The 27,350-nt window shown below is 47.6% G+C and overlaps 1 protein-coding gene, 1 long non-coding RNA gene and 1 other non-coding gene across 6 annotated transcripts in view; 2 read left to right on the forward strand and 1 right to left on the reverse strand.

Annotated features, from left to right (window-relative positions):
• Positions 1-27,350, forward strand: part of LOC135920736 (adhesion G protein-coupled receptor E2-like) — a 565,456-nt gene that overhangs the window by 522,834 nt on the left and 15,272 nt on the right. For all 4 annotated transcript variants that reach the window (XM_070540404.1, XM_065454971.2, XM_070540403.1 and 1 more), the window contains exons 5-14: positions 3,476-3,754; positions 5,793-6,230; positions 16,654-16,788; positions 18,621-18,826; positions 18,947-19,084; positions 22,558-22,652; positions 23,932-24,148; positions 25,169-25,355; positions 26,065-26,187; positions 26,485-26,579. In XM_070540404.1, the coding sequence (XP_070396505.1) occupies positions 3,476-3,754; positions 5,793-6,230; positions 16,654-16,788; positions 18,621-18,826; positions 18,947-19,084; positions 22,558-22,652; positions 23,932-24,148; positions 25,169-25,355; positions 26,065-26,187; positions 26,485-26,579 (1,913 nt within the window). The remainder of the gene's footprint in view (positions 1-3,475; positions 3,755-5,792; positions 6,231-16,653; positions 16,789-18,620; positions 18,827-18,946; positions 19,085-22,557; positions 22,653-23,931; positions 24,149-25,168; positions 25,356-26,064; positions 26,188-26,484; positions 26,580-27,350) is intronic.
• LOC139061009 (uncharacterized) overlaps positions 1-27,350 on the reverse strand; it is a 102,227-nt gene that overhangs the window by 69,573 nt on the left and 5,304 nt on the right. The gene's annotated exons all lie outside the window — the stretch shown is intronic.
• LOC135920765 (U2 spliceosomal RNA) lies at positions 21,985-22,167 on the forward strand. Its single transcript, XR_010570298.1, has one exon. It is a non-coding gene; the product is annotated as a U2 spliceosomal RNA (small nuclear RNA).

Genomic DNA, 27,350 nt, shown 5'->3' on the forward strand with positions numbered 1-27,350 from the left:
TGAACTGCTGCTTGGAAAAACAACGAAGAACACCAACATGCAGACTAATTATTGAATCGTCATGCATGCATACATGATTTTTAACCCATAGAAACTGGAATACCCGCCGTGGTTGCTCAGTGACTACGGTGTTGGGCTGCTGAGCACGAAGTCGCGGGATCAAATTCCGGCCACGACGGCCGCATTTCGATGGGGGCGAAATGCAAAAACACCCGTGTGCTTAGATTTAGGTGTACGTTGAAGAACCCCAGGTGGCCGGAGTCCTCCACTACCGCGTGCCTCATAATCAGGAAGTGGTTCTGGCACGTAAAATTCCATGATTTAATTTTTTAAGAAACTGGAATTCGAGACATATTTACAGTTTCTGCTATGCACTGCAGACTTCGACAAACAACGGACCGCGCGAACACAGTGATATGATAAGTTGTCGCATATAAATGCATGAAGTTGAATGCATGAAGGCTAGTATAGAGGTCACCCTCAATGCACTCCCTCTTCTCCCAAAGTATAATGACAGAAAGGCTGCGGCTACTAGTTAGCATGCCAAAAAGGTGGTGCGAGATCCGTCTGTTCACAGTATGTTCTTTTCGCGCATTTGGAACACAGTCCCTTGTGTTCTGTGGATGGTTTCGCATTGTACAGCGGTGACCAACGTTGTTCATGAAGATTGACCCGCCCCTCTTTGTGCGGTACTCTACGAGGCGCCTTTTTCTAAATGATGATTAATAATAATGCTTCCTGCATTACAGGACATTCGTGAATGACATAACCTTCAGAAGTACCACGCAGTATTTTTGGAAGCTCTGTGACACGCGACATACTAACTCAATTGAAGTGAATCGAATCGCAATGTGAAGGCATGACCAGGCGTGCTTCTTCTCAAAAATACTTGCGGCACTTTATAATAATAATATTTGGGGTTTTACGTGCCAAAACCACTTTCTGATTATGAGGCACGCCGTAGTGGAGGACTCCGGAAATTTTGACCACCTGGGGTTCTTTAACGTGCGCCTAAATCTAAGTACACGGGTGTTTTCGCATTTCGCCCCCATCGAAATGCGGCCGCCGTGGCCGGGATTCGATCCCGCGACCTCGTGCTCAGCAGCCCAACACCATCTTGCGGCACTGCAGCGCATACCAAACCGATTACTTTGCGCGTGACGTAAACGTATGCAGACATGTATCTCGAGAGATAAAAACAGGAGCCTCACTCTGCGATCAAACATAAGACGCGGTGTAAAGAACACAATGATACACAAAAAATAAAGAAATGAATTCTAAAGGATTGCGACTACATTACGCCAACAATAGACCATACTAACAAGATATGCCGAAGATTTCTGCCATGTCAGGTCAAAAAGATTCACGATGTCTGACGTTTCAATTTATGTAACTCTGCAAAAGCACCCCTGAGAGAATATCTACAGATAAAAACAAAAAGACTTCTGAGTGTCTGGGGACAAGAAAAAAAAGACACTGAAATAGCAGCATGGTTGCAGCGATAATCTAAGCATTGAATTATCACAAGAATCGAGGGAAAAAAAGATGGCCTGTCGCCGATGGGAGACGAACCCACAACATCCGCATTATTCGTGCATTGCGCTACCACTTAAACTATTACAACACAGATATATATATATATATATACATATATATATATGTATATATATATATATATATATATATATATATATATATATATATATATATATATATAGCGAATACGCAACGGCGAATAGGATAAAAAGGAAGAAGGTTAAAATTAATGTATCGAATTATTTATGTCGTGGTGTTATCAGCCGAACACAACGCCATCGCATAAGCTTTACGTAGTTCCGACTTTAATCTGACTTTAATGTGATAACTGAATGACGTACTTCGGCAGAGCATCCGCACCAAGAAATACGCTAGGGAAAACGCGCATGCCCCTCATAGAAATACGAACTTCTTGCCAATACCAAACTTTTGTGGAAGAATAAAAACTAAAAGAAAGTCGCAGGGAGGATAAGGTGGAAGCTACAAACAAACAAAACGGTCCAAAAAGATAACATAAATAAACGTAATATCATGAGCCACGAAAAATTGAGGGACTCGGGAATGTTGCGAGAGGAGTGCAAACAACAGGTCCGACGGGTTCTGCGTCGAAATAAGTGTCACTCAAGCAGAAAAGCTGCTGAAAGGAGAGCGACTGAGAGCTTCGGATATATAAAAAAATAGAGTAAACAAGAAACTATAGCGCGTCGCAGCAGTGTGCCTGTGGAACTACGCGGCGCCTTTCGCTAGGCTGCTCCTGTGAGGCGTCGACTCCTGCTTGTTTGCCGAGTCAGCCGCTGCTGACGCCACCGTATTTTTTCATTTTTCCCTTCTTTCTCTCGCGTCCTCTGCGCTGTGTACACCTTTTCACTAGCATCGCTGTACACCTACGCCTATACTCTTTCGGCATCGGCGCTCTACTCTCGAGAGGCATTTTACGTCTCTCGACGGCGCAGCCGTGTTTGGCAAAGGGAGTGACAGGAAAGGCATCCCTCCTCCCTCCCCACCCCCTCCTCCGCTCCGCCAGGGCTGCTTTCGCTGGGGGACGCGAGCGAGGTGTACCAACTCAAGCGGGCACTCTTTGCGACCCTGGCTGCGCAAACGCACACATAGAAGGCGCACACACGTGCAGACACACACACGCGCACGCACAAACACACACACACGCGCACACACACACACACACACACACACACACACACACACACACACACACACGCCTATAAGACATGATTACGCACATACGTACACACGCATGACGCGCGAATACACGCCTATACATATCTGCAACTACACGTACGCACAGACACGAGTAGATAGATGCGAGTACACAAACATATCGTACCCGAGCGCGCCTACAGAAAAAGAAGAAGAACGTTTACTGGGAAAAATTGGGTAGTCCAAGGGAATTTTGTGTGTATCATCACGCATTTTATAACCGCCATTGCCACGACTCTGGCGAGGAAAACGTGTCACCTCTTCTGCACTCCCCTGTTTTTCAGCAACCGGAGAATACCGCCGACGCTCCTTGCATGTTTGAAACGTTCCCTGTTTTCACCATGTGTTTGACCACCACCGAATAATGTTCTTGGACACTGGCCTACAGGGACATTATTAGTATTAGTCGCTAATATAAAGGCGCTGCTATGCGTTATTTGATATACAGCGGACTGTGTGACAAATTGAGACTGTGCGGCGTCGAATGTAATAGCGGGACGTCGGCACTGCGCATGACCGGGCGACGCCTTTTGCAGCCCGAGTCAGGGCGCAGGACAGGGTATAACAAAACCAGAAATTACCTCTGCTTAACCTTCCTCATCGTTGCTTTTACTCTCTCTACGTTTATCACCCCATCTGATGTTTTAGCTGGGGCGTTAGGCGACGTGCGTTTCTCGTCCCCCTCCCCCTTGCACCCCCGGACACTCGCTATTGGTTCTCGCAGATCCCCAGAACACTCGCGCTGTCGTGGTGAACGAGACGAGCGTGCGCATCTGCTGGCAGCGACCCCTGTACGGCAACGTGTCCGGCTACGTGGTCAAGTACCGGGCGGCGTCAGAGAACGTCACGTCGTTCGTGAACGTCACCACTGGTGCCACCGACAAGTGCGTTCCTGTGCACGGCCTGAGGCCCTGGACCGACTACGAGTACCGCGTGCACGCCTGGAACGGCCGAGAGGAGGGCATCGGCAGCCCCGTCGACAGATTCGCGACGCGCATCGACTGTGAGTGTGTATAGGTGTCAATGCCGATTCGTTATTTATTGATTGATTTGTTGATTCGCGGTGGTGAACGCTCCAAGCCAACGGGTTGAGGCTATGGAACCAGCCGTAAACCGTAAACCGCAAACGGCTTTATTAGAGATTTTTAGCGTGTCCGGTATTCGGGCAAGCGCGGGCGGTTTTCCGGTTTAGCGGGGGCGTCAACCTGAGCGGCCAGATTGGTGGCGCCAGCTGGTGGCGCAAAGCTCAACCACACAAACTCAGAGCTAATTACTAAATTCTGCTTAGCTGCTGGCGTACATTTTCGACAGTGGCGTAATGGTGTTCACATTTACGCCGCTGCCAAAAATTTGCACGAGTGGCGAAGCAGGATATGGTGAGTTACTCCAGTTTTAGCTATGCGTTTGTCTGGTTGAGCTCTACAACACCAGGCGGCTTCATCGCTCCGGCCGCTCACGTTTACGCCCCGACCATCCGGTAATCCGCCCAAAAGCGCTCCCGTTTACCGGAATAGCGTACAAGCTAAAAGTCTCTATTTGACACTTTTAGCGTGTCCGCTATTCCGGCAAACTGGGGCGCTTTGGGCGGATTACCGTATGGTCGGGGGCGGAAGTGTCGGAGGCCAGAATGGTGGCGCCAGCTGGTGGTGCAAAGCTCAACCACCTAAACACAGAGCCAATTACTATATTCTTCTTAGCTGGGGTGTAAGTTTTCGACAGCGGCGTAATTGTGCGCACAATTACGCCACTGGCAAAATTTGCACCAGCAGCGAAGCAGAATAAAGTAGGCTACTGCAATTTTAGCTCGGTGTTTGTCTGGTTGAGGTCTACAACACCAGGCGGCTTCGATTCACCGCTCCGGCCGCTCACGTTTACGCCCCGACCATCCGGTAATCCGTCCAAACCGCCCCTGTTTGCCGGAATAGAGGACACGCTAAAAGTCTCTATTTTCGATGTATTGACCCCGCAATCTTGGGCTGTCACGCAGCCAGCTTCTCAGTATGCTTGCCGAGCATGACCGGTGTTCAAATGGTTGTTCGTTCTGGAATTTCCGCCCCATGGATTCGAAGGTTCCAGTTTTAAGGTTCTAAAAACACAGCCGACCGTGACACTAAATTTCGCACTAAAACTGCTGAAACTACCAGACGGAATCTGGGGCCGGATTCACAAAGTTCTCAAGCGCTGTCTTTCGTTGGCTGATCGTCCTACATTAGTATTGGCTGGCACGAACGCTTTTAGCGCGAGAACGTTTTGTGAATGCGGGCCCTGGGGCGCCGCCTGCATACAGGTGTTAATTCAGGAGGTGAATGATAAGTGTGACACGTTCATTTGTCTGAAGTTGGCATCGTGGTTCCTAACAGTCTGTGCGGTTCCTGATTTGAACTTAATGGTCGTAACGTACAATTCTTGTTACGACAATCTTATTAGCCTCATTTGCTGAATTTCTACCCCCTCTTTTCGGAACACGACAGATATGAAGAAACGATTCCAAATATCTAGAACTCGACCGCAGTTACTGTGACGGCCAAAATTCAATCCAAATTTTGTGGTATGCATAATCAGAATCGGCATGTATTTTTCATTCGTTGACCATTACAAAACAGAATGAAGTAGTTATTAACGTAAATCACTTCACTGTCCGAAAGATGTGTTTAACTACTGGCAAGCATCACAGTTGAAACGCAAACAACGACAGTAACTGCACTTTACTTCTCAATTAATGCCAGTGAAAGGGCAGACAAATTCATGTAGTAGACATCTATCGCATGGTTACCACACATAATTTCCGCGGAAATTTGTCCCAGGTTTACCGCTGGCAATATGTAGTCCGAATATTTGTGTTGCCACAGTTTTTCAGTGTCTTGCCATTACCAAATTGCTACTCGTACTGTTGAGCCTAGAGAAACGGGCTCCGTCGTGGATTATATATCTAGGTTTCGCTTTGGTAATGACCAGTAATGTACACGGCCGTCTCAATAGTCTCAGTCCGTTTCTAATTCTCTGTCTCCGTGCTCTTGCGTGCTTCCTACCTCGAATCACAGACTGCCTGCTGAACGTCTGCAAACACGGCTTGTGTGAGGCCACAGAAGAACTACCCGGTTACCGATGCGTGTGTGACCCGGGCTTCTACGGGGAGGCGTGCGAGCACTTCGACCCGTGCTCGGAGAACCCGTGCAAGACTTTCGGCACGTGCGTAAACACCAGTCACGGCGAGTACCGCTGCGACTGCTTCACGGGCTTCTCGGGCCGCAACTGCTCCGACTTCGACCCGTGCCTGCTCAAGCCCTCCGCCTGCCTGCACGGAGGCGTGTGCCAGTCCAACGCGTCGCACACGTTCACCTGCCTCTGCGTGGACGGCTACTACGGCAAGACGTGCCACCAGTACGACCCGTGCTTCTCGTCGCCGTGCCTGCACGGCGCCCGCTGCCTGAACGAGTCGGACGTCAAGTTCAGCTGCCAGTGTCTGCCAGGATACGCGGGTGAGTGCCATGTTCCGTGGTTGCGTGGTGTAGTGTCATAGAAGTCACGTTTCAATGCGAATATCATTCTTAGCCTACTTCGGCCTCTTCGTGCTTTTTTTATCTTTTATAATTTAAAATTTAAAATTTTCTTTGGTGTCCCGCGGCATCGAGGCCGCATCCTATGGGTTCTTCAAGGACAGCTTGGCGCTGCGCCACAGATGCCCGCGGAAAGCGCAGATATAATATGTGGTGTCGAAATCTACGCCCCAGTGGTGGCGCCTTCTCAGTAAGCGATGTAGATCTTGAAGGCTACGCTATTGCTAGTTGCACACGGGAGGAGTAATCGCGGAAGCCGGAAACGCAGCATAGACGTTGTGTTTTGGCAAACGCCTCCTAGATGGCACAAGGCCTGTGTCCTTTGATCCATGACGTCATGCTACTTTGCCCGACTGCCACAGAATGTAATGGAGAGATGCTCCCGAGTAAGCGGCGGTGATTTTCATGTCACCGCTTTCGTCACCGCGGGCTTTGAAATGGAAATTTACGTCCAAGAAGCGTGAACTCATAAGGCAGAGTGCACAGGCCTGCTATCTAGCAGGCGTTGGTCATGCACACCACATGTCCAGCGTGAGCAGGTACCGGCGCGTCACGCGTCTCTGAGGCACTTGCACGAGAGGGAAGCCCGACTGCCGTACATGGCTGATATGCACCTGTGCGCCACCGGTGTTCTGGGTGGATGCGCAGAAGGATGGGGACGGTTCAGCGTGTCCAGAGAGAAGCGCTAGACTTGAGGACTCCGGCTGCAGTAGGCGGTGGCAATACGGTGCGTCGCTACTTTACTTGAATACTAATTACATTAACGTGGACAGTCATCGTGAGGTAGGTTCTGCCGGATTTTTTTTATAGCGTTACAACGATCACCATCACTGTCATTACAACTGTCGCTTGCCGACAAAGTAGGGCGACTAATGAAACAATATCTTCCGCCTAGTAAACCAAACAATTGCGGCAGAACTCGTCTCGCGATGACTGCACCACCGAATAGCAATTGAGTAATGTAGCGACAGACCATGTTCCTAAAATCACGTTTATATAACACGTGTAATGGAAATTTTTAGAGTTTTGTTGCTCAGATACCGTCCAATTTTTCTGGGACACTCGCCTCGCAAGGTCTCCCGTCATCATAGAGGCACGACGACCACGACTGTATACGGAGACGATGGCGTGACGACGGCCATAGCTACTGCTACTGCGATAGCATGCTATTGAATGCCACGTCGATGCTATCGATCGGCCACGTCGTCAGCAGCATGGTCGTGTTCATCGGTAGAGCAGGTCGGTGAACATGGCGCGTCGTGATTGCCCGAGCTGCATGCCTCTTCTTTTTCATTTGCCGACGCTGGTTCATTCTGTATTTTTTTTATACGGCGTCACGCGCAGTCGCGACCGCCACTGACGCCGACGGTAAGGGGGGAAAGGCTCCAGCAGCAGGAGCGTCCGAGTATGAACGCCACACAGGGCACGCGACCGTAGGTTGACCATCCCCTCAACGCCGACAAGGACGGCCGCATCTGTCGCTTTCGTGACCACAACGGCCACAGAACGCGGCGTTGCACATGTGCACGTTAGTGGTCGCTGGAGCCGCACCGACGACACACGCGTTGCAAGACACGGTGGTGAAACGTCGCACGATGACCAGGGACTCGCAGGTACCTGGGGAAAGGGGTTGTGGGGCTCAATTGCATCCGAACGAAGCGGGTGCCCATGAGCACGCCACGTCGTCCACTTATAAGACCAGCGTTGACAGATGGAACCTTGCCGTATGGTGATAGTGCCTGGACGAGGGCTTCGTTCGGAACGAAGGATGGCAAGAGGCAGGTTACGTTGGTGACCTGCGGGCCGACGGGAACGACAGCACAACGCTCACCACCGATGACGAGGCAGCCAACATCGACAATTTTAGTCATGGAAGGCATGCTCTTGACGGTGACTTGGAAGTTGAGGCCTCCCATGTGCTGAACACAGTAGACCTCAAAGAGGCCAACTATTGAGGCCGTCGTATGGACGACGGTCTCGGGACCATTCCATAAAGGGCAACAACATCGAAGACTTGGGCCTTCGAGGGAGACCACGTCGCTGTAGGCAGCCTGGCGTGAGAGGTGGACGTCCCCGACGTGGAACCCTAGTTCCGTTCCATGAATTCCTCAGTTATACGTATTCAGCAACCGTTATCGTATAAAAAAACGATCTAGCAGCCGAGAGACCGGGTGTACCTTACGTAAAGCGTCCGAATAAGTGATCACGATTCACCTACTTTTACGCAACACTTTCGCCGCGCTACGTAAAGAAGCATGTAGCACATTAGTATGGAGTCTTATTGAAAACCTATATGAACATTCAGCTTTTAAATAAAATTCAGGCTGTGAATAACTTTTCTTGTTTTTTTTGTTCTTTTAAGCCGTGCAGTTTATTATCGCGTTTCAAATCGACGTTCGCTCGTGGTAAACTGATAGCGTTCCGGCGCCAAGCGCTCACTGGGCGTCGCCAGTTCTACCCGAAGAGTTCTGTCTGAGTTACGAGACGGGGAAGGGGGAGGGAAGGGAAACCAGCATGACTGGACCTTTTTACTGTGTCCGAAAATCGATCGCCGAGAAAAGAAAAACATGGTGATTCGAGCTACTGGTGGACCTTCACGTTTGTTTTATTTAAGCTCTCTTAGCCGACCACCCTCACCCCCGCGAGGGTAGACACTTCTATATCGGCCGGTATGTTTCTTAACAGCCATCCTTTCTCATCATCATCATCAGCACCACCATCATCAGCAGCAGCAGCATCACCATCATCACCACCATCATCATCATCATCATCACCATCATCATCTTCACCACCACCATCATCATCATCACCACACCATCATCATCATCACCACCATCAACAGCATCACCACCATCAACAGCATCATCATCATCAGCCTGGTTACGCCCACTGCAGGGCAAAAGCCTCTCCCATACTTCTCCAACTACCCCGGTCATTTATGCTTCTCATCAACCTCTTCCTCAAAATAGACTAAGGAGCCATCCCTATCACAATAAACATACATCCTATCCTTGACCTTAACCAAAACGAAGCCATTGTATTGTGCGCATGCGCAGAGGTGAAACGCTAACTCCTGTGCATCTGTTCAGTGACGGCCTGTAATCACTTAGGAAAAAAAGAAAACAGTGCTACGGCAAGCGTTTCTAACCCTATTGTGCTATAGTATGCTATTCTAGATTTAAAGGCGCGCATTGTGGGTGAGGGTGTTTGTCATCGTTATTACTAACCGAAAGCTGTGTCAATAATAACATTTTTGCTTAGTCGTATATTTACTGGATGACCAGAGTGAACTCTGTGGTGATATAAGGTGTACCGCGCGGTTTCAAGGTCCATGGAATTGACAGTGAAACATAAATCTCATCTGATGTGTGCATCCTGAAATGAGTCTTCCGATGCCATAATGCATCGAGCAGCATTTTCTTCTGGCGCAAAAAGTTTAGGAGATACGCGATTTGGGAACGAGCTATATTCCCTAAAAACCTTAGCTAAGTCTTCCCAAATGTGACCGGATTTCTACGTAACTCGCAACGTTCAAGCAAATGGTGTAGTCGTTCGCTTTATTGCATCCCACGCGAATGATCAAATATTGCGCGATAAATTACTGCTCTATTCGACTTTTGTTAACGACACGAGAACTCCTTATCTTAAAGCGAGAAGATCTTTGACTAGCCTTGCCATAATGTACATTGCCCAGCCTTTAATATTTTTTTTTGCTTCGCTGACATTTTGTTTCGCCTAGCTATGCCTCACTGGCCTGCAGTTATTACCTTTCAGCTGAAATATTAGACTTGCAAGAATCTGAGTGATTTGGTTTCCCTAGAACAATTTCTAGAACTTTAAGAAGCCGTTGGGGCAGTGCAAGAATGTAACACTAGTCGTGACAAGCATAGCCATGTGTAAAACGTATGCATAAAAGGGCTTGAATAAGGAGAAGAAAGATTAAGTAAAGAGGGGCCAAATGCACAAACTATCAGTGCGCTGTGTCCCAACTTCAAGGCCAGTCGTTCCTCTGCAACGTTGGTGATGTTACTTAGCTCACCGCTTTCTCTCCAATTCCATCGCTTACACTACAAGCGCGCTACAGTAGTCGCAAAACGCGTAGGCATGTATAAAACCTATACACATAGAGGTTTCAATGAGGAGAGGAGAAATGAGGTAAAGAGGAGCAAAATGCTAGACTTCAATAGACAACTATAATAGCTGGTTGCCTCAAACAGGCTAGGCGACTATTCGACCACGCCCTTTTTTGGGGGAGGTGTCAACCGAATTCATCACCAATCACCATCATCAGCTAACCAATCCCTTTATCACTAGACGTCCGCGCCGCGTCACCCAGGCAACGCGAAGCGCTCACTAGTTCAGTCACCCCGAAGCTTGAGGTCCCTATTTTAAAATCCCACAATTATTAAAGTGTACCTCACTTGGTAAGTTCCCTCCCCTTTGAGGGTGTTCTTTCACTGAGTAGCCCACACTGTGTATACACCACAACCATACCCATGATCGGGTAACTGCGTATGTGACATTGAACATGCACGCGCATAGACAACTTGAATAGCAGGGTATGTGCAACTGGTCACGTGAAGGCCATTAGATATAACACAACACCGAGAACAGACGGTGAGAAAAGAAGATGCGAGGCAGGAGCTTCTCCGGCGCATCTCGAGCGGTGTCATTTCATGACTGCCGTGTGCGAAATACAGCCGTGTGAAATTGTGCATTGGAAAAACTCGGGCCGGTAACTAAGAGCGCTGGCGATTCTGAAGAGGCGTGGGGTAAAGAAAATGTGCCTTTTTATTGCGCATTTGTGTCGCGATCAAGTGGACGCCGCGTCTGCATCTAAACGTCTGCGTCATTAGCGAAACACTTGCGCAAGTTTACTTTCCGTTTGCGGCGCTAAGTACGGACATTTGAGTCACTAACGTGCTGCGTTTGCATAACATTTGCTTCGACATTCGCGTTGGCATGGAAGATAGCTTCGCTGCTTATTGGAATGCATCATGTAACCGCACAAAAACGAGGGACAAAGAAGGAACACACAGGACAGGCGCGGAACTTCAACAGAAGATGCGAGGCAGTTTTTGTGCGGTTACATGATGCATTCCAATAACGACCACCAACTAACCCACTTATCCCTGTTAAATCGCTGCTTATTCCCGCCAAAGCATGAGATCTGCTTATGTTCATTTCTTTTTCAAACATTATTTCAGGAGCCTCATGGTTCATCCTCTAATATCCGAATGCTTGCATTAGTATAGATGCACAAGGATTACTCGGTTCTTGCAAACGTTTTTCATGGCCCTTTGTGTTTCCTGAAGCAACGAGATCGAAGTCACAGAAGCACTTCAGAAAGTGGCAGGCCGAGAGAGACCATGAGTGCAAACCACCCTGAACGAGCTGTTGGCAGGTCATGCTACTACCGCTGTCGTTATCACGAGACGTAGCCGGACTGTGCAAACCTGTGCTGGTAACTTGGTGAAGTCGCTAAATTTAGCGAGTGTTTAGTCACTTGAACGATAATCTTGCCGTTCGGACACTTGTCGATTTTATTATTTCTCTTTGGCAGAACTTTAAATAACCTGTAACAAAACCTACCAAAATTGTTCCGGACACTTCGTCTGACTTGAATGCGTCGCCCCCACATTATCCCAAAGGACGATACTTGCGCCTGCATTTGTCGGCATTTCTCAAGGCGGACTGATGAGATTATTCGTGAATCGCCTCGGTTCGTAAAAACTGTTTTTCTATTCAGAGCGGGATCTTGGGATCCAATATCTCTTGAGAAAATGGGGAGTTGTTTTCCCTCGTTACGTTCGGAGCGTGGAGGTAATTTAAAGATACAGTTTGAATATATAGTATAGGGAGGAGTCTAGGAGGAATGAAAACATAAAGATAGAAATTCTGAGCCTGTCGTTACGATTACGATCAAGCACTCAGCGATGTTATTTATATATTGGTTGTACTGGACAGCGACCTAAGTACTTTAAAGAAAAGAAAAGAAAGCATTAGCAACGCTGGTGCACATGGCTTTGTCCTGTACACGTTTCTTTTCTCTCGTGCTCGCGTCCATACCCGCTGCAACCGTCGCATTACCGGCATGCAATGTTGGTGATCAGTAAAATACCCAACAGAAGGAGACTTGAAGAGTTTTTCTTGGGCATTTCGAAACAACCCGCATGGGGACGCAGGTCCACGTGAATGCCTGACACGACAGCATACCGGCTTTTCGCGCTTAGTGAGAGAAAGTGCGAATGCGTAAGTGCTTTAGTTGTCGCACGGCTCGCCAAGTGATAAACAAGCGCAGTCGCCTCTCGAGCGCCCGCCATGTGTCATGTGTCAGTTGTGTGCACTGCTGTAAAAGCTGCAGTTTGGCTATAGTTACGTGGGACACCCTAAAATTATGGGGTTTAACGTGCCAAAACCACTTTCTGATTATGAGGCACGCCGTAGTGGAGGACTCCGGAAATTTCGACCACCTGGGGTTCTTTAACGTGCACCTAAATCTAAGTACATGGGTGTTTTCGCATTTCGCCCCCATCGAAATGCGGCCGCCGTGGCCGGGATTCGATCCCGCGACCTCGTGCTCAGCAGCCTAACACCATAGCCACTGAGCAACCACGGCGGGTGACGTGGGGCACCCTGTATGCAATATGTACATACATATACACATGCACATAAACAAACACATGCACTCTTCTAAGCTTACTCACCTACTCGGTACCTCTATCACATGACCATCTTCCCACAATTCGCATGCCCATACTTTATACACGTTTACATTCCTAATGCTAACGCCTTAAAAAAAAATAGCGATAGCGGTGAATAAAGGGGCGAAGTAGGTGAGGAAAAGGAAAATAAGAAAAAGGGAAAAGAGGTGCCGGCCCCAGGCGACGCACTTGCATAGCTGCGACAGTATATAAATATAGTATTTGGTACACAAGGCTAACTTTATAAACTTCCATGACGATGAACGACCGCGTACACTCCGAAAAAGCCTCGAGTTTGCGGACAACTGCTTATCCGTTCCTAGTGCTCCCTTTGTTCTTTTTTTTTAATGAAGCACGCTATAACCTGGCCGTGGTATGACGGAGAGAGTATGGCATGTTGTGAACATCAGGATGTCACGATTGCTCGACATTCGTGGTAACAAGAACGCGCATTGTTCGCGAACTATTCGAAAAAAAATATTCCATTCGAAGAAAATATTCCATTGGGTGTGAAAAAAAAAAAAAACGTAATTCTACGAGCCCACTCGAGCAAAAAGCTTCAGACCGCGCCTGATTTTGGCCTTCCCGGCGCTGCACCGAAGAGACGGGTGGAAGTGCACTTCCCGGACGTATAGCACGGCTCGCGGGGGTGATTTCCTGGTTTCGGGGCTTTTAGCTCGACATCCGGCAGTCGAGTTCAGCATGGCGGCACTTGCGGGTGCGTGGGAGTGCTCGAGTGTTTGTGTCCCTCTAACGCCCACCGACGGCGAGCACCAGGTGTTCTCCCCCCCCCCACCCACCCCCTTTCCTCCCGCCCTGAGAATAAGCCTTTTTTTTTGTGAGCTATGAACTCCCCCCCCCCCCACCCCTTCCGCCCTGAGTATAAAGCTTTTTTTTTGTGAGCTATGAAATGCAGTGGTTGCGGCTTGTGGACACGAATGAGAACTAGTGAATAGGTTGCCTTCAGTTTGTGCGCGCATATGCGCACCTGTCGCAAGCTAGTTTGATAGTCAAGTCTGTTACCACGGGCTCGGACACCGGGGGTTCCAGCCAATGCAGAGCGTGTCTATCCGCGGAAAGTTCAAGCAGCAAGTGAAATGCAGAAAAATTGGAGAAAGAAAAACAGTTCATCTTTATATCTAGCCACCGAGAGTACATTCCTACAAAAGAATACAATGAAATAGTTTTTGATAAATAACTCATTACGATAGCAGAAATAATTCCTTAAGTGTATGTCCTCTCTTGACACACCAACAACTGAAACCTTGCTCCCAAATGTCAAAAGAGACGAGTGCTGGCTTTGCTTTAACATTTAACTCAAATTAGACTTTTGACGTGGGAAACTGAGGGTATCAAAAATTACGCGTTGGTCTATCGTTTCTTTTCTTTTTCTTTAAGTGGTGCCTCTTGTTCTGCATGAACCAAAGCTACACGTTGTTGTAAAACTCGCGGAGAATCCTCCAGTAATTTGTGTCCACGTTGTTACGCGCAGGCAAACTGAAAGAGAAAACGTATTTGCAATATATTTACAGGGCCATCCGGCGCTCTTACAAGATTGTTCTTGTTGTTGTTGCCTCAAAACATGGCTCGTACCCGCGAGGGGGTTTGGCCACACTGTATAGATTGAAACAGTGTGTGCAATCTCCCTAGCAGGTGCGATCCGAGAGCGCGCCCTAGAGAAAAAGCGTCTTCTTCATCGATGCAGCTTTAGATGCATAGTACCGTGACAATAATCTTATGGTAATTATTACTGATTACTTAAACCATCTTTCATTACATTACTTTGTCCCCAAAATGCCAGCAGAAGGTATTTGGAGCGCATCTGATTCCATTACGTTCAATTGTTTGCGAGTCATTAACGTTCGTGTAGTTCTTTGTTTTTCATGCGTGAAACACAGCCCGCGAAACTATCAAAAAGCCGCCGCTGCTCCTGGGGGCTTGTACAGCACGGAGGCCTTCTTTTAGATGCAGAAAGAAGAGCTATGCAAGAAGGACGTTGCACAGAACCTAATGTGATGTTTTCATACGTACTCTGCTTACTCTGCGTTGCCGTTGTGGCGGTAAACAAAACCAGTAAAAAGTCAGAATTTTGGTCTCTACTAACCGTTTCGTCAGTAGGCTCCTAACACCGTAAGCTTGGCTTCATCCGATAATCAGGCTTCATTTAAAAGAGAAAAAACATGTTTCGACTTAGCTGCGTCACCCGGTATAGTTCTTTAACCTAACATTCTTCATGCCAGCTGACTTTTTATCAGCGCATTAGTCAGTAAGTGCTCATAAACCTTGTTGAGACCAAAGATAATTCTTGTCTGCGCGCACCACTGGCGCTGATCGAGGATAGCGAGAACGTGAACAAATTTTCTTTATCTCGTGGAACAGCACAAGAAGAGAGAGAGCGAGAAACGGGGTGGAAAAGGCGAGGAGGCCAACCGGAAGAGGTCCCGGTTTCCTGCCTTGCGCTGGGGGAAGAAGGGTCAGGAGAAATGAAAGGCAGAAAACATAGCGGAGAGATAAAGTAAATGTACGAAAAAAAAGTGAATAGACGAGGTGGGGAATGCTGGGGAGAACGATGCTATCTTTAATAAGCTACTCGAACGCAAAACCTTCGACAGTGCCTTCAGTGACTTGCGCTGAGACGACTGTCCAGGACTGTCTGATCCAAAGGGGCCGATCGTCAAGATGGGCCAACGTGGTAGCGAGTGACTGCCTGTGTGCTTTGTATCGAGGGGGGGGGGGGGACGGCAAAGAACGTGTACAATAGTTTCCTCGCGGTCACATTGATGACACGCAGCGCCAGTTTCCCCTTTTCTGCAGAAGGGCAAAGGATTGGACAAAAGTGACGCGAAGCCCCAATTGACAAAGTACCGTTGTCTCGGGTCGGGATAGTCCAGGAAGAGGACACATTTGAGGACTGATCCGGTCGATGTGGACGCGTGCTAGAAGCTATGTGTGCTCCACAACGATTGTCTGGAATAATTAACAAGCAGCTTCATCGGCACGTTCGTTGCCCATTACGGCACCGTGGCTTAAGAGCAACTAAAAGGTGACGTCGTGCTCTTGCTCGACGAGGCGATGAAGGAGCTCTCGGATTTATAGAACTAGTTGTTCGTAGGGTCCACGGCGTAACACGGAAAGCAAGCAATGCAGAGCTGCTTGGAGTCACTTAAAACACAACATTTTTGAGGCGGTTCCTCACGAATTATGCGAAGTGCGATACGAAGAGCAGCAAGCTCCGTGGCCGTAGGCGTCGTCTGGTGGGATGTCTCAAACTTTACTGCAGTGACATTCACAGGAAAAATGAGTGATCCTGCAGACCTGTCCATGGTGGTTGAAGCATCAGTGTACAGATGGATATAATTGTTGTATTTTTCGTACAGCAAGCTATCTCAAAAGGTCACTCGCCTCCCTTGCCCTAACTTAATTGCACCATTCCCATATTTTCTTAACGTTTGAAAGATATTTTCTTCCTAAACATGGTATTGGTGGACTAAATATTGAAGTTCACTTCGTTATTTCGAGGATTTGAACGTATTATGCTACTTAGAATACGTTCCGTGGAACCGAAAGCACTTAATTATATTGAATATTCTTGTGAAAGTGAGTTTTGTTAAATAGAGGTCAAACCGCATGACTCATTCCAGGTGACCTTTGCGAAGAGAACGTCAACGAGTGCCTGTCGAGCCCGTGCAAAAACCGCGGAGACTGCGAGGACGGCGTCAACAGCTTCACCTGTCACTGCACTCCAGGCTACGGTGGTCCACTGTGCGAACTCAGAGGTAGGTACACCACTCTGAACCGCCGGGTCATAAAAAAAACTGCTTCATAGTCACAGTAGACCCGGAGCAGCGCGATACGACAGGGACCAAGAATGAGAAGCCACATGCACAGCGCTAATTTTCAACTAAATATTTTATGTGATCACACGTTCTTTTGTTAGTTAGTTAGTTAGTTAGTTTGTTTGTTTGTTTGTTTGTGTCCTTTGTATTATTTTCGATCCCCTGACACTGTATCAAGAACGCGTCCGATCCAACAAAAAGTTTACTTGAAAGTTAGCGCTGTGCATGTGTCTTCTCATTCTTGGTCCCTGTCATATCGCGCTGCTGTATGTCAGCTATGAACCCAAACCAACTAGTCGGGCAACGTGCCCTAGCAAGCTTTATAGTCATTGCATACGAGAAATTAAAGGCCTCTTGGCCTAGTGTATAAGCTTAGTCAGTAGTGTCACTTGGGAACCCTAAGGGGCGTGAACACAACATTGCTTCGTACAGATGCCTCCAGAGATAACTGGCACTAGAAAGTTACCTCACGCAGAGTGAAAAATGGAGAGCTCGGGGTCGGCGTTTATCATAGTCGTTACTATTAATGTCATATTATAAATGAAACGCCACTTGGGCTGGTTCATAAGCTTAATCAATAGTGTCGCGTAGGAGCAATAAGAATTTAAGCGTTGCATGTACGAGTAAGGCAGACAGATCTTTTCTTTGGACATGTGCCTCCAGAGGTAATGCGTACTCGAAAACTACCTCATGCAAGGCGAAAAAAGAAGAGCTATGGGTTCGAGGGGCTCAAGAAAATTGTGACGCGCGACAACGTTACCACGTCCCAGAGGTGAGAATATAGACAGGTCAGGGAGAAAGCAAGCTGTCCAAAGCCGCTTTCCACGGCAAGTGCTTCGTAGTGGCTGCAGGACAAGTCACTGAAATCCCTGAAGTCACCTCAGCCTCCAACCTAGGCATCTTGCCTGTCGTTTACAAATCCGCACGATCATACAAACGCTTAGTCCGTCAAACGTTACACTTCTGGGCAGCGTGCCATTATACTCCATGAAGAAGTTTGAAACTAAATCAGTCGGTCTCGTTTCTTGCAAGCACGTCGAGAAAATTATTTACCGTTTGCGCTAGGGGGCGTATAATAACTCTAAGCACGATAATTCCAGACAGTCGCTTGTCAACTTGTCAAGACTAAGTTATGACGCGTTCTGTGGGGTAACTCTGAAGGTCCCAATCAGGAGCTGCCATGTGTGTCACCGAGAGCATCTTGCCATACCAGTAAATGTCCCGTCGTGCCGCGGGAACTTCTGTCATCCTGTGCGCACGTCAATGTGGCATGTAATGTATGCTATCGAAGCATTCAAACCTGTAGTTCGGGCGCAGCGCGTCGTTCCATTTGGTTTTAAGGTGGCCTAACATTTGTGTAACCTCCTGACATGTAAAGGACGAGCTCATGACAAACTGGTAGATCACTGAAAACCAGATTTAGGTGCAAATGAAGCTGTTTAGTCTTCGTTCGATTTCTACGTAGGAAGCAAGGGTTCTTTTCATGCGCTCCGTTGCATCCGAAAATGGACTCAGAGTTCACCAAAAAGGTAGAGGCATCGAGCGACCAACATTGGCTGAACACTGGTCGACAAGTCAATGTGTCCTTATCGGGACAACTGCTTCGTAGCGTTTGCCTACAATCTGAGGTTTATCTCGTTTGCTCTTGATCATTTGCATGCGCGTCGGCCTAGCATATTGCATGTCCGTTAGCGCTCACGCACATGGTTGACCTTTTGTTCTGCATCAACTTGAAACCTCATCAACTGCCTCTGCTCTTGTGCCGTGAACAGACACATGCCCTGAAGAACTGCAGCAAACTGACAAAGGGACTTTCCACTGGCAACCCGTACCGCATGGCTCCGTGGCCAAGATTGAGTGCCCGTATGGCGCGTACAATCCGGCCAGCGAGTACAAGTACGCGCGACGCAAGTGCCGCCTGCTGGCAGATGGGCAGACTAGCTGGATGAAGGTCACGGCACAGCACTGTCGATTCCAGGCAAGAAGCCTCTTTCATTACCCTACCTGTTTGATCGCTCTGTGAATATTGTTCATTGCCAATCACATAGCTTCGAAAAGAATAACTCGGTGATTATCCATTGCTTCCCACCTTACGCAGAGCTTCCAGGCTGCAGAAAACATCACCTCCGAACTGGAGCTTCTGACACATGACCCGCGCAATATCAGGCCTGACCAGCTGCGCAACTTCGCTGACAAGATCGAGCCGATTGTTAAATACGCCATCAAAGACATCAAGGTAACCAGCCACAGAGTGTCGGATACACTGATGCCGATTGTCAAACAGTTGTGAATTCTCTAAACTTTGCTCGTGGCATTCTGTTGTGAATTTTCTTACATCGGAAGTTGGGCATAGAAAGCGGTGACAAGGTAGTCGGCCAGTCTTCACACTGTCGAAAAATTGACCGCGAGAACAGGCCCAAACGTAAGCAAAGCAACACAACGCAAGCGCTAGTATCAACTGAAGGTTTATTTCAGGACGATATGGGTTATAAACTGATAAATTGCTCCGGCACTTACGCATAGAAAAGGTATATAGCAAAGATAAAGTAGGGAAGAAAGAAAGTGTCGCAGTTTCGCCCGAAAGGCGCAGGAGCGTCGGTTGCGATAGAAAATTATTAGACAGGCAGCTATACGAAGAAAGGATAGTAGTCTTATCTGCCGTACAGGAACTTCTAAACAACCGCTTACTAACTCAATTGACAAGCATATTGTCATGTGCGCACAGGGAAACATGAACAAATATCGCTCGATTACCGTGGACCCTCGCCGTCAATGCGCTAGCGTAAGAAAAGCGGCAGGAACAGTGAGTGAATCTCCCTTCGTGCTGCCTGTCGCTTCAACGTGAACTAAGCGGACAGAACACAGTCCACACGAAGCCATCAGCTTTCGAGACGCCTAGACACTGTACCCACTGCAGATGGCTTTCAAGACAGGATCCGCGTGGCCGATGGTGACAACGACGGCGGAACTTCTCCTGGAGTGTCTATACAATTGAACAAAAAACAGTATGTTCGTCAAAACATAGTCAAATCAGAAACATACTCAAGGCATAAAACGTGTGGATGTCATCCCGCTCTCAAAAAAAAAGAAAGTGCTTCATCATGAAGTGCTAGAGCGGGCTTCGCAAGAGATGTAGGCTACTCTTTCCACAGCCTCTCAAGAACAATTATTCTTCACCGACAGACATCCACTCAAGCGGGGAAATTCACAAATGGGCGTGCAACGTTAACCCTTGATTTATTTCTCAGGCCTTGATTGCCCATATATATATTACCCTAACAAGTACCAAGGTGCTCCTGAAAAGTGCACAGAGTACTGTCGGTGTTTGGGAGGTGTGAGCCAGGCGCCTATACTCATATCTTAGTCGTTTCCTGCATCAGTGTGGAAGCTGCTTGAGTGCTTAGACAACAGCAAAGCTGAATGCCCCTCAAGAAGTTTCAATCCGCGCCGCGTCGCCTGATCAGCGTTTTCTTGTCATCCTGTCGATATATGTTCAACATATGATGAATAGACAATTCTTCCGGCGTTGTAACCATAAGGTGCGTTTTATATAAATCCTAGAGAAGCGCTTGGCTTCACTTAACGCTTTTTCAGCAGTTCATTTCAGCCTCCTTAGAGAGTAGTAAGGACTTTTAAATGTTCATCCGCGCCGCGTCGTCTGCTCCATGTCTATGGGCCATATACTCGCCACCGTCATCATCTACTGTACTGAAAGGAAAAGGTGAATTAAGGATGCAGTGAACAATTAGGACATTATGGCATCCCTCCACCATCCCCTCATCACCAGTGAAAATGCTCGGGTGCCCTCTGCTGTACTAGCAATCAAACCACATTCACGGCTTGGTACCGCCCCTGTAGACGTAGTAGCGTCGAAACAGACGTCAGATGCCAGTAATAACGATAAAACCTACCTAATGTTTTGCCCTCGGCGGGAGATGAGACTAATCGATGTCTAATTGTACCATTCATTTCTTTCTGTCTAGGCGGAGAGCTAGTGGTAAGCGCGAAATCGGGTCGAAACGGGTGGTCCGATATGCATTGGCGCTGCCATTACGGCTACGTAATCATTGTTAGGGCGGCTTTTCTGGTTGCCCGCAGTAACCGCCCCAATAATTCGTGGTATACGACGTGCGTGCACGTTAGTCTAACCTGTCACGTTAGACTAACGCACCATCCGCACCAACTAGCCCGCCAACACATTGTGCTGAACTGTCACGTTTCGTTGTAATGCATCGTGCACCAAGCAAAAATCTGATGCCACCCCGAATCTCCGATGCCGCCACTAATCAGACTGTTACGCCCGCAGCCATACTTCGCTGCGCAAGGATATTGTCTATGGATACACCGCATAATTTCATCAATGCTGCAAGTTAGTTAGGAGATGGAGGTTCCTTTTGTTTGAGTTTTTTTTTATGACGACAAGGCTGTCTTCTAAGCGGCGCACCCTTGGTCGTAGAGTTATAACAAACTCTATGCGCTTATTTATGCGCTGCAGAGGCATTGCCCTCGCGCTGCAGGCTGGCATTATTTTATCGCCTACGCCGCATTTCCCGTCGAAAACAGGAGACGGTATTCATCTACAGGCGCAGCCAATGCAAATAAGATACTACAATAAAAGACACGTTCTGCGAACCGATCACAGTGTAAAACTTTAAATAAATAAATTCATCTCAAATACCAAGCAAATGATTTCACGAATATTCAAAGGCCACCTTGAGTAACCTGGGTGGCTGTGAAATTTGCCTTGCGGGTATGGAGCGTTTAGACATTGGTGCATTAGCAGTGAAGAGTAAAGGTGACGTCGTGCCACTTTGAGGACTGAGACACTACTTTGCGAACGTGTCGTGTTTCATTTTTTTTTTGTATGTTATCGTCCTGGTGGAATTGTGCCGTGCTTGTGACTCGGTGTTCTTATCGTCTCTTGTCGAAACAAACCTTTTCTAAAACCCACTCTGCATAGCACACGACAAAGAAGTGACACAGAATTTCAACAAAGGTACGAATTCATTTACCGTGATTTTTATATGCATTCGCGTGGACATCGGTACCGCCGCCACGGAAGAGCTGAACGAAAGGAAAGTGGATATGCAAGCGCTTTGAACGCCAACAAAGAGAGAGGGCAGTGCGAGCGTAGACACAGCCGACGCGGATCAAAGTGTAGTGTCTGTTCTTATCAGCTTAATATCTGATACGGGTTCCATTTGGACCCAATATGATATTAAGCTTATTTTCGCAAGTTGGCTGAGTGCTTCAAGCCTGCTTCACCTCTGCCGCGGGTCGGCCCGGTATCGCACTATCTCCGGTATCGGCACACAGTTTTCGCACACGCAGAACATGAATGAACGGAACCCTAGCCGTAACCAGCTTCGCTGATAGAAGATCGATGAACTCGCAGTTCGGTACCGGCTTCGTTCGCAATCCTTATTGCGATTCCAAGTCTCTGGTGCCCACTAGTTAAGGTGCTTTTGAAAGGCTTTTATCAAAAGGGATTTATGCAGTACCAGCCCTCTAGCTTTAGTATAGCATGGTATAGCAAGTATAGCATGCAATAGAAGGGAGTAGTGCTTACCGCGTTGCTATGTTAGCATAAGTTGCTCGTACCTTTACTTAGTAAGCGAATTATTGTGCAGACGTATTCTAATACTTCATAATGGAAACGAACTTTAGTTTCTTCGCAAACTTCCACCCTTGTTTATCTTTCCTTTCCAGATCGCGCAAGCCATGATTCACGTAATCAGCAACTTCCTCGCCCTGAATGACAGCGTCATTGAGGAAGGAGATTCCAGCGGAGTGGCTGTCGAAAAGTAAGTGACCATGTTGTATGCGCCGCGTGGGTTTCCCGGATGCGATTTCATGTCAGCGTTAAACCAAACCTGTAATTTCTCGGCGTTTTCCGAGTTTGTACATAAATACGTTTGTACCACGTCACCTCTTACAGGAACCTTAAAAGGTAACTTCAGGTTAAGCTTGATGGGTGACTCATTGATCTATTCGTCGGACACGACATCCCAAGCCCACACTGGTGCAAGTGGTGATTTTTTTGTGTGTGTGCTTTGGGATGTATCACAACATTGGCTCTACTAAAATCGCCGCAAGGGAGGGTTACGAATTCATTTTTATCACCTGCGGTTTCTTGACGTACACGTAAGTACATCAATCTTTCTTTTCTTTTCCTTCCATTTAGCCTACATCAAAATTCAGGCGCCATGGCTGGCCGTCAAACTCAGGACCTCGGCCTCAACAGTAGAATTCGATAGCTATTGAAACTCGGGGTGCGGAAAGCTGGATCAGTAGATTACACTTGTGCTCTACCAAAATGTCGCCCTCGTCGTGAACGAGCTCTTCGTAAGGCAGGGAAGGCGCAAAAACCAAAGATGGCCTTCAAGTTTCTGCGATAACCTTGTGCGATGTCGGGGGACTTTGACAGCGCCTGCTTGGAACTAGGTAACAGCTATCGATATACAAGAATTACAATGCATTATCAAGCGACCAATGACTGATCCTATGGCGCGTATTCAGAACACCTTGTGAACTAACAGCCCGAAGGTGCGAAAATACTTAGTAGTTCGTTACGTCATAATCGGGTTTGGGCGCTGCCAGTCGGCGCGAATAATAAGATGAGAAACTTCGTTAGGTTAAGTAAGGCCAGGTAAGGTTATTTTACGTTATTGGTTTCAGTATTTCTCCGCTAATAGCCATAATTTCTTTTTTTTTTACACAACAATGCATCGTTATTCTACAAAAATTATTTCGCAGAGCTAAACCAACCTAGTGTTGTTCTAAGCCTCTGCTTGAGGGGAATTCTGAACTTCGTCACTATCTTCTTCCCTCTATCCCACTTTCCTCTTTCTGTTCCCCCTTTTCCTTCCCCTAGTGTAAGGTAGCAAACCGGACGCTCGTCTGGTTGACCTCCCTGCCTTTCCTCTCTTTTCTCTCTTTCTCTCTCTTCGTCACTAGCGGTGGTGAACATCGAACAGGCGCAATGTCGCTTCAAACGCTTCGGCGCTTCGGTAGCTTTGACCGAGGGACGGAGTCCCAGCCAGCGGTGGTGCTGTAGGTAACGTGCTAACGGGTCACGTGCAGGCTGGTTTCCGTGGTGGAGCGGTTCACCTCGGAGGTGGTGCTGGGACCCGGCGCGCTCATCATCGAGAACGAGAACCTGGTCGTCAAGGCTGTCGCCTGGTCGCCGAAGCTGCTCTCCCAGGGCCAAGATTTCCTCAGCTTCTCGCTGCGCTCCAACGGCGACCACTACCTGCACGAGGAATTCGCCGGCGACGGGGACGAGCAGGATGGCGGGAACGTGAGTGCGAGCTGAAGAGCGCCATTCCCGGGGTTTTGGGTGCCACGCGGAATAGTGTATGCTTCTATTTAGAAACTGTACAACTTACCGTAGCCTGTAGTTTAATTTCGCATATAGCCTTACGGCCGTTACCGTTACCGACGCCACTTCCTCCGAACTCTGCATTCAAACTCGATGGCAGGAAGTATTAGCAATGTTAACGATAAAAATGGCTGTGGCTTAGCTAAGGTTACGCCCAGGATGCGAAGCATACTAGCCTTTATTTTAACGCGACAGCGTTACGGAGGTCGTGTCGCAGAAAAGCCGGTGTCGTCGGTGTCGGTGTCTGCGGCGTTGCACTTCATGAATAAATCGTTGTCGCGCCGAACGCTGCGTTGCTCGACGCTCACCGCATCCGATGCGGGGGGCGACGCCGCGAGCGACGGCGCGAGTTGGAGCCCCATTCTCCTCTGTCGTGACGTCATGGTGTCACGTGGTATTGAAGGCGACACCGCCGCACCTGAGGAGCTGGGTCGAGCTCTAGTAATGCTTCGCATAAAGCTTTAATGATATGCTAAAATACGTAAAAGTTTGCAGAAAAAGAAAGAAAAGCTAGCAAGCCCTAGGCAAACTATAATGTACTATAGTATTGTTGGACATGACGCAATGAACATAACATTATACTTTGACATCGCCCACAGGACTGTCTTGATTTCGTTGAATGAGTCATATTTAAAAGTATCAATGCGCTATACTTCCTGTCTTCTCGTAGCTCTTCTTTCTTGTCTTTCACAAGGTTATTCCCTTTTAGCTAGCCGTTACAAATGGTCGATGAAACGACTTAAGAGAAGACGGTTCAGAAGTGGTCGTTTAAAGTGAATGTTGCACTTCTAATTTAATCTCGAAGTCTTCATAAAACTTGCGTTTGTGAAACTTCAGTTAGGCCTCGCAATAAAGCGTGGCAGCCGAGGAATTTTACAGCCTGTATTAATTTCAGCCTAATGGTAACGGTGCGCTCTTCGTCTTCTGGCTGCGGCGCAGAACATCGTGATCACCATCCCGTTCGAGGCGCTGTCTATGGCCATCAACAGCTCTCTCCTGGCCGCTGGCGAGGCCTATCGACCCATCCATGAAGTGGAGAAGGGACCGCGCATCGCATTCATCTCGTACCGGAACGACAAGTTCTTCCGGCCAGCTCGCTACACTCCTGCGTCCCTGGTTAGCACAGGTGAATGGGTTGGAAAGTGTTGGAATGCATCTGCTTTTCCCTACGAGTCACCTATGTCTAGATTGTGATGAGTACGGCCTATTATTGCGTAATGTGCAGTAATGTCATGTTGATGAACACCATGATCTCTGCAGAACCTTCGCATGCGTCGTGGTCTGCCCCGCCATTCGGGCTTTCATGATAGGCCGGAATAACGTTCAACATTGTCACTGCTGTCTTGCATGTTCACGTCACACGTGCCGCATAAAGACGCGCACACACAAACGCACAGGGACACACGCCCGCACAGTTTATATGAGGATTTTCTGTAAATATTCTCTTTACCCGTTGAAGGAAATAACCATTTGGAATAACATATGTTTCATCAAACTGAGGGCCTAAACCCTAGATTCCGAGGACTTAAGCTGCACATTCTTCTGGTCAAGCCCTTTTCGTTGGAAGGTTTTGTCAGAAATTGCAAAATTCTCTTCAACTGGCACGCCAAACTTGAAACTTGTAACTGTGCACTAAAAACATCGCAATACGTCGCTCCTGAGCCAGAAGGCGGGCAAACGCAATATACGGAGCGATTGATTATTTGATGTAGTGATGGAGCTCGGGCTTTGTGGCTAACGCGAGACCGTACTACAATTACTTGAAGGAGACCCCTGAACGCTGCCAAAAGTTCTGAGTTTGCCTTCACAGCGTCATCCTTTTCTCTCGTTCGCAGGGCAAGTCGTGCTGTCAGCCAAGATTGGTAACGGCAAGATTGAAAATCTCACCGATCCTTTGGTCTACTCGTACCCGACTTACAATGCCGAAAGATACGTCTGTGCATTCTGGGATGACCGCCGTGAGTATGGATTTACAATTTGTCGTGCTTTTAATAAGTGCATCAAACAATATGCCATCTGATTTTCATTTCTAAATCATATAAAAAAAACACGACATAGCCCGTGGCAAATAGCAGTGCACGACTACCTGAAGTATAGGAAAACTGGAGAAGCCACACGCATTAGTTACATGAAAAAGTCGCGGCACATGTCTAGTTAATTAGCCGCTTAGTCTTCATGGCACGTCCGATTGTAACGACTGCTGTATCTAGCCAAAGTTGTGATTTCGAAGTCCTGAAAATGTGTTTTTATTTCAGGTAAGGAGTGGTCTACCACCGGCGTAACAACGAATCGGTCTGGAAACGTGACTGTTTGCACATCAACCCACATGACTGCGTTTTCTCTCCTTCTGGTATGCCATTGTTGACACCTACGTTCTTTGGTCCTTGATGGGCGTTCGAGCCACTTCAGAACTACGAATATCTTCGCGAGAAAGCAGTTGTGTTGTCAACATGTTTGATGCTCTAGGGTGATTATTATAATAGAAAAATGTTCTGCATAAGTGATTTGTTTCTTTATTTTGAGCGATTATTCCTAGAAATCTCTAAGACATATAGAAGAACATAAAAAATCGGATAAACTATTTCCTGTGCCAATGTTTCGACGAGAGGACTTATCAAAACTTGTCTAAGATTCGTGCGTGCTTTTCCCCTTTCGTTTCCATATTTCCTGCACAATTGAGCCTCTGTTGTCCAAATGGAACTGCGTCTACCTTTTGTTAGACGGTACCTTAATCCATCGGAAGGTTGGGCAGGGATACTCGAATTATTAGATAGTCGAATTGCTAAGAATGTTGGCATTCGAGTGGTGTTATCGTTAGGTCGGATTCAGTTAATGTTTTATTTATTCCAGAATTGAGCGCATTATTTATTTGATGTATAATGTAGGTGACTATTAAATGTAAAAGACGATGATCCTCTGCCTGAAAAAGGAAACGTTTTGGCAGTCTTAAACATCTAAACTTCTCAGTTAAGAATAACTGGCGCTTCATTAAAAGTTTACTGTCACAGGAGCAGTGAACTCCATGTAGGCTACGCGATGAATAGTTTCTATTCCTAAACTGGGATGAAGTGTGGAACTGTGCCCTTAAGGCAAGTGGTTGTTTAAAGCACCCTGCTTAAAC

This window comes from Dermacentor albipictus, chromosome 6, assembly GCF_038994185.2.
Source record: "Dermacentor albipictus isolate Rhodes 1998 colony chromosome 6, USDA_Dalb.pri_finalv2, whole genome shotgun sequence".
Classification (NCBI taxonomy): domain Eukaryota; kingdom Metazoa; phylum Arthropoda; class Arachnida; order Ixodida; family Ixodidae; genus Dermacentor; species Dermacentor albipictus.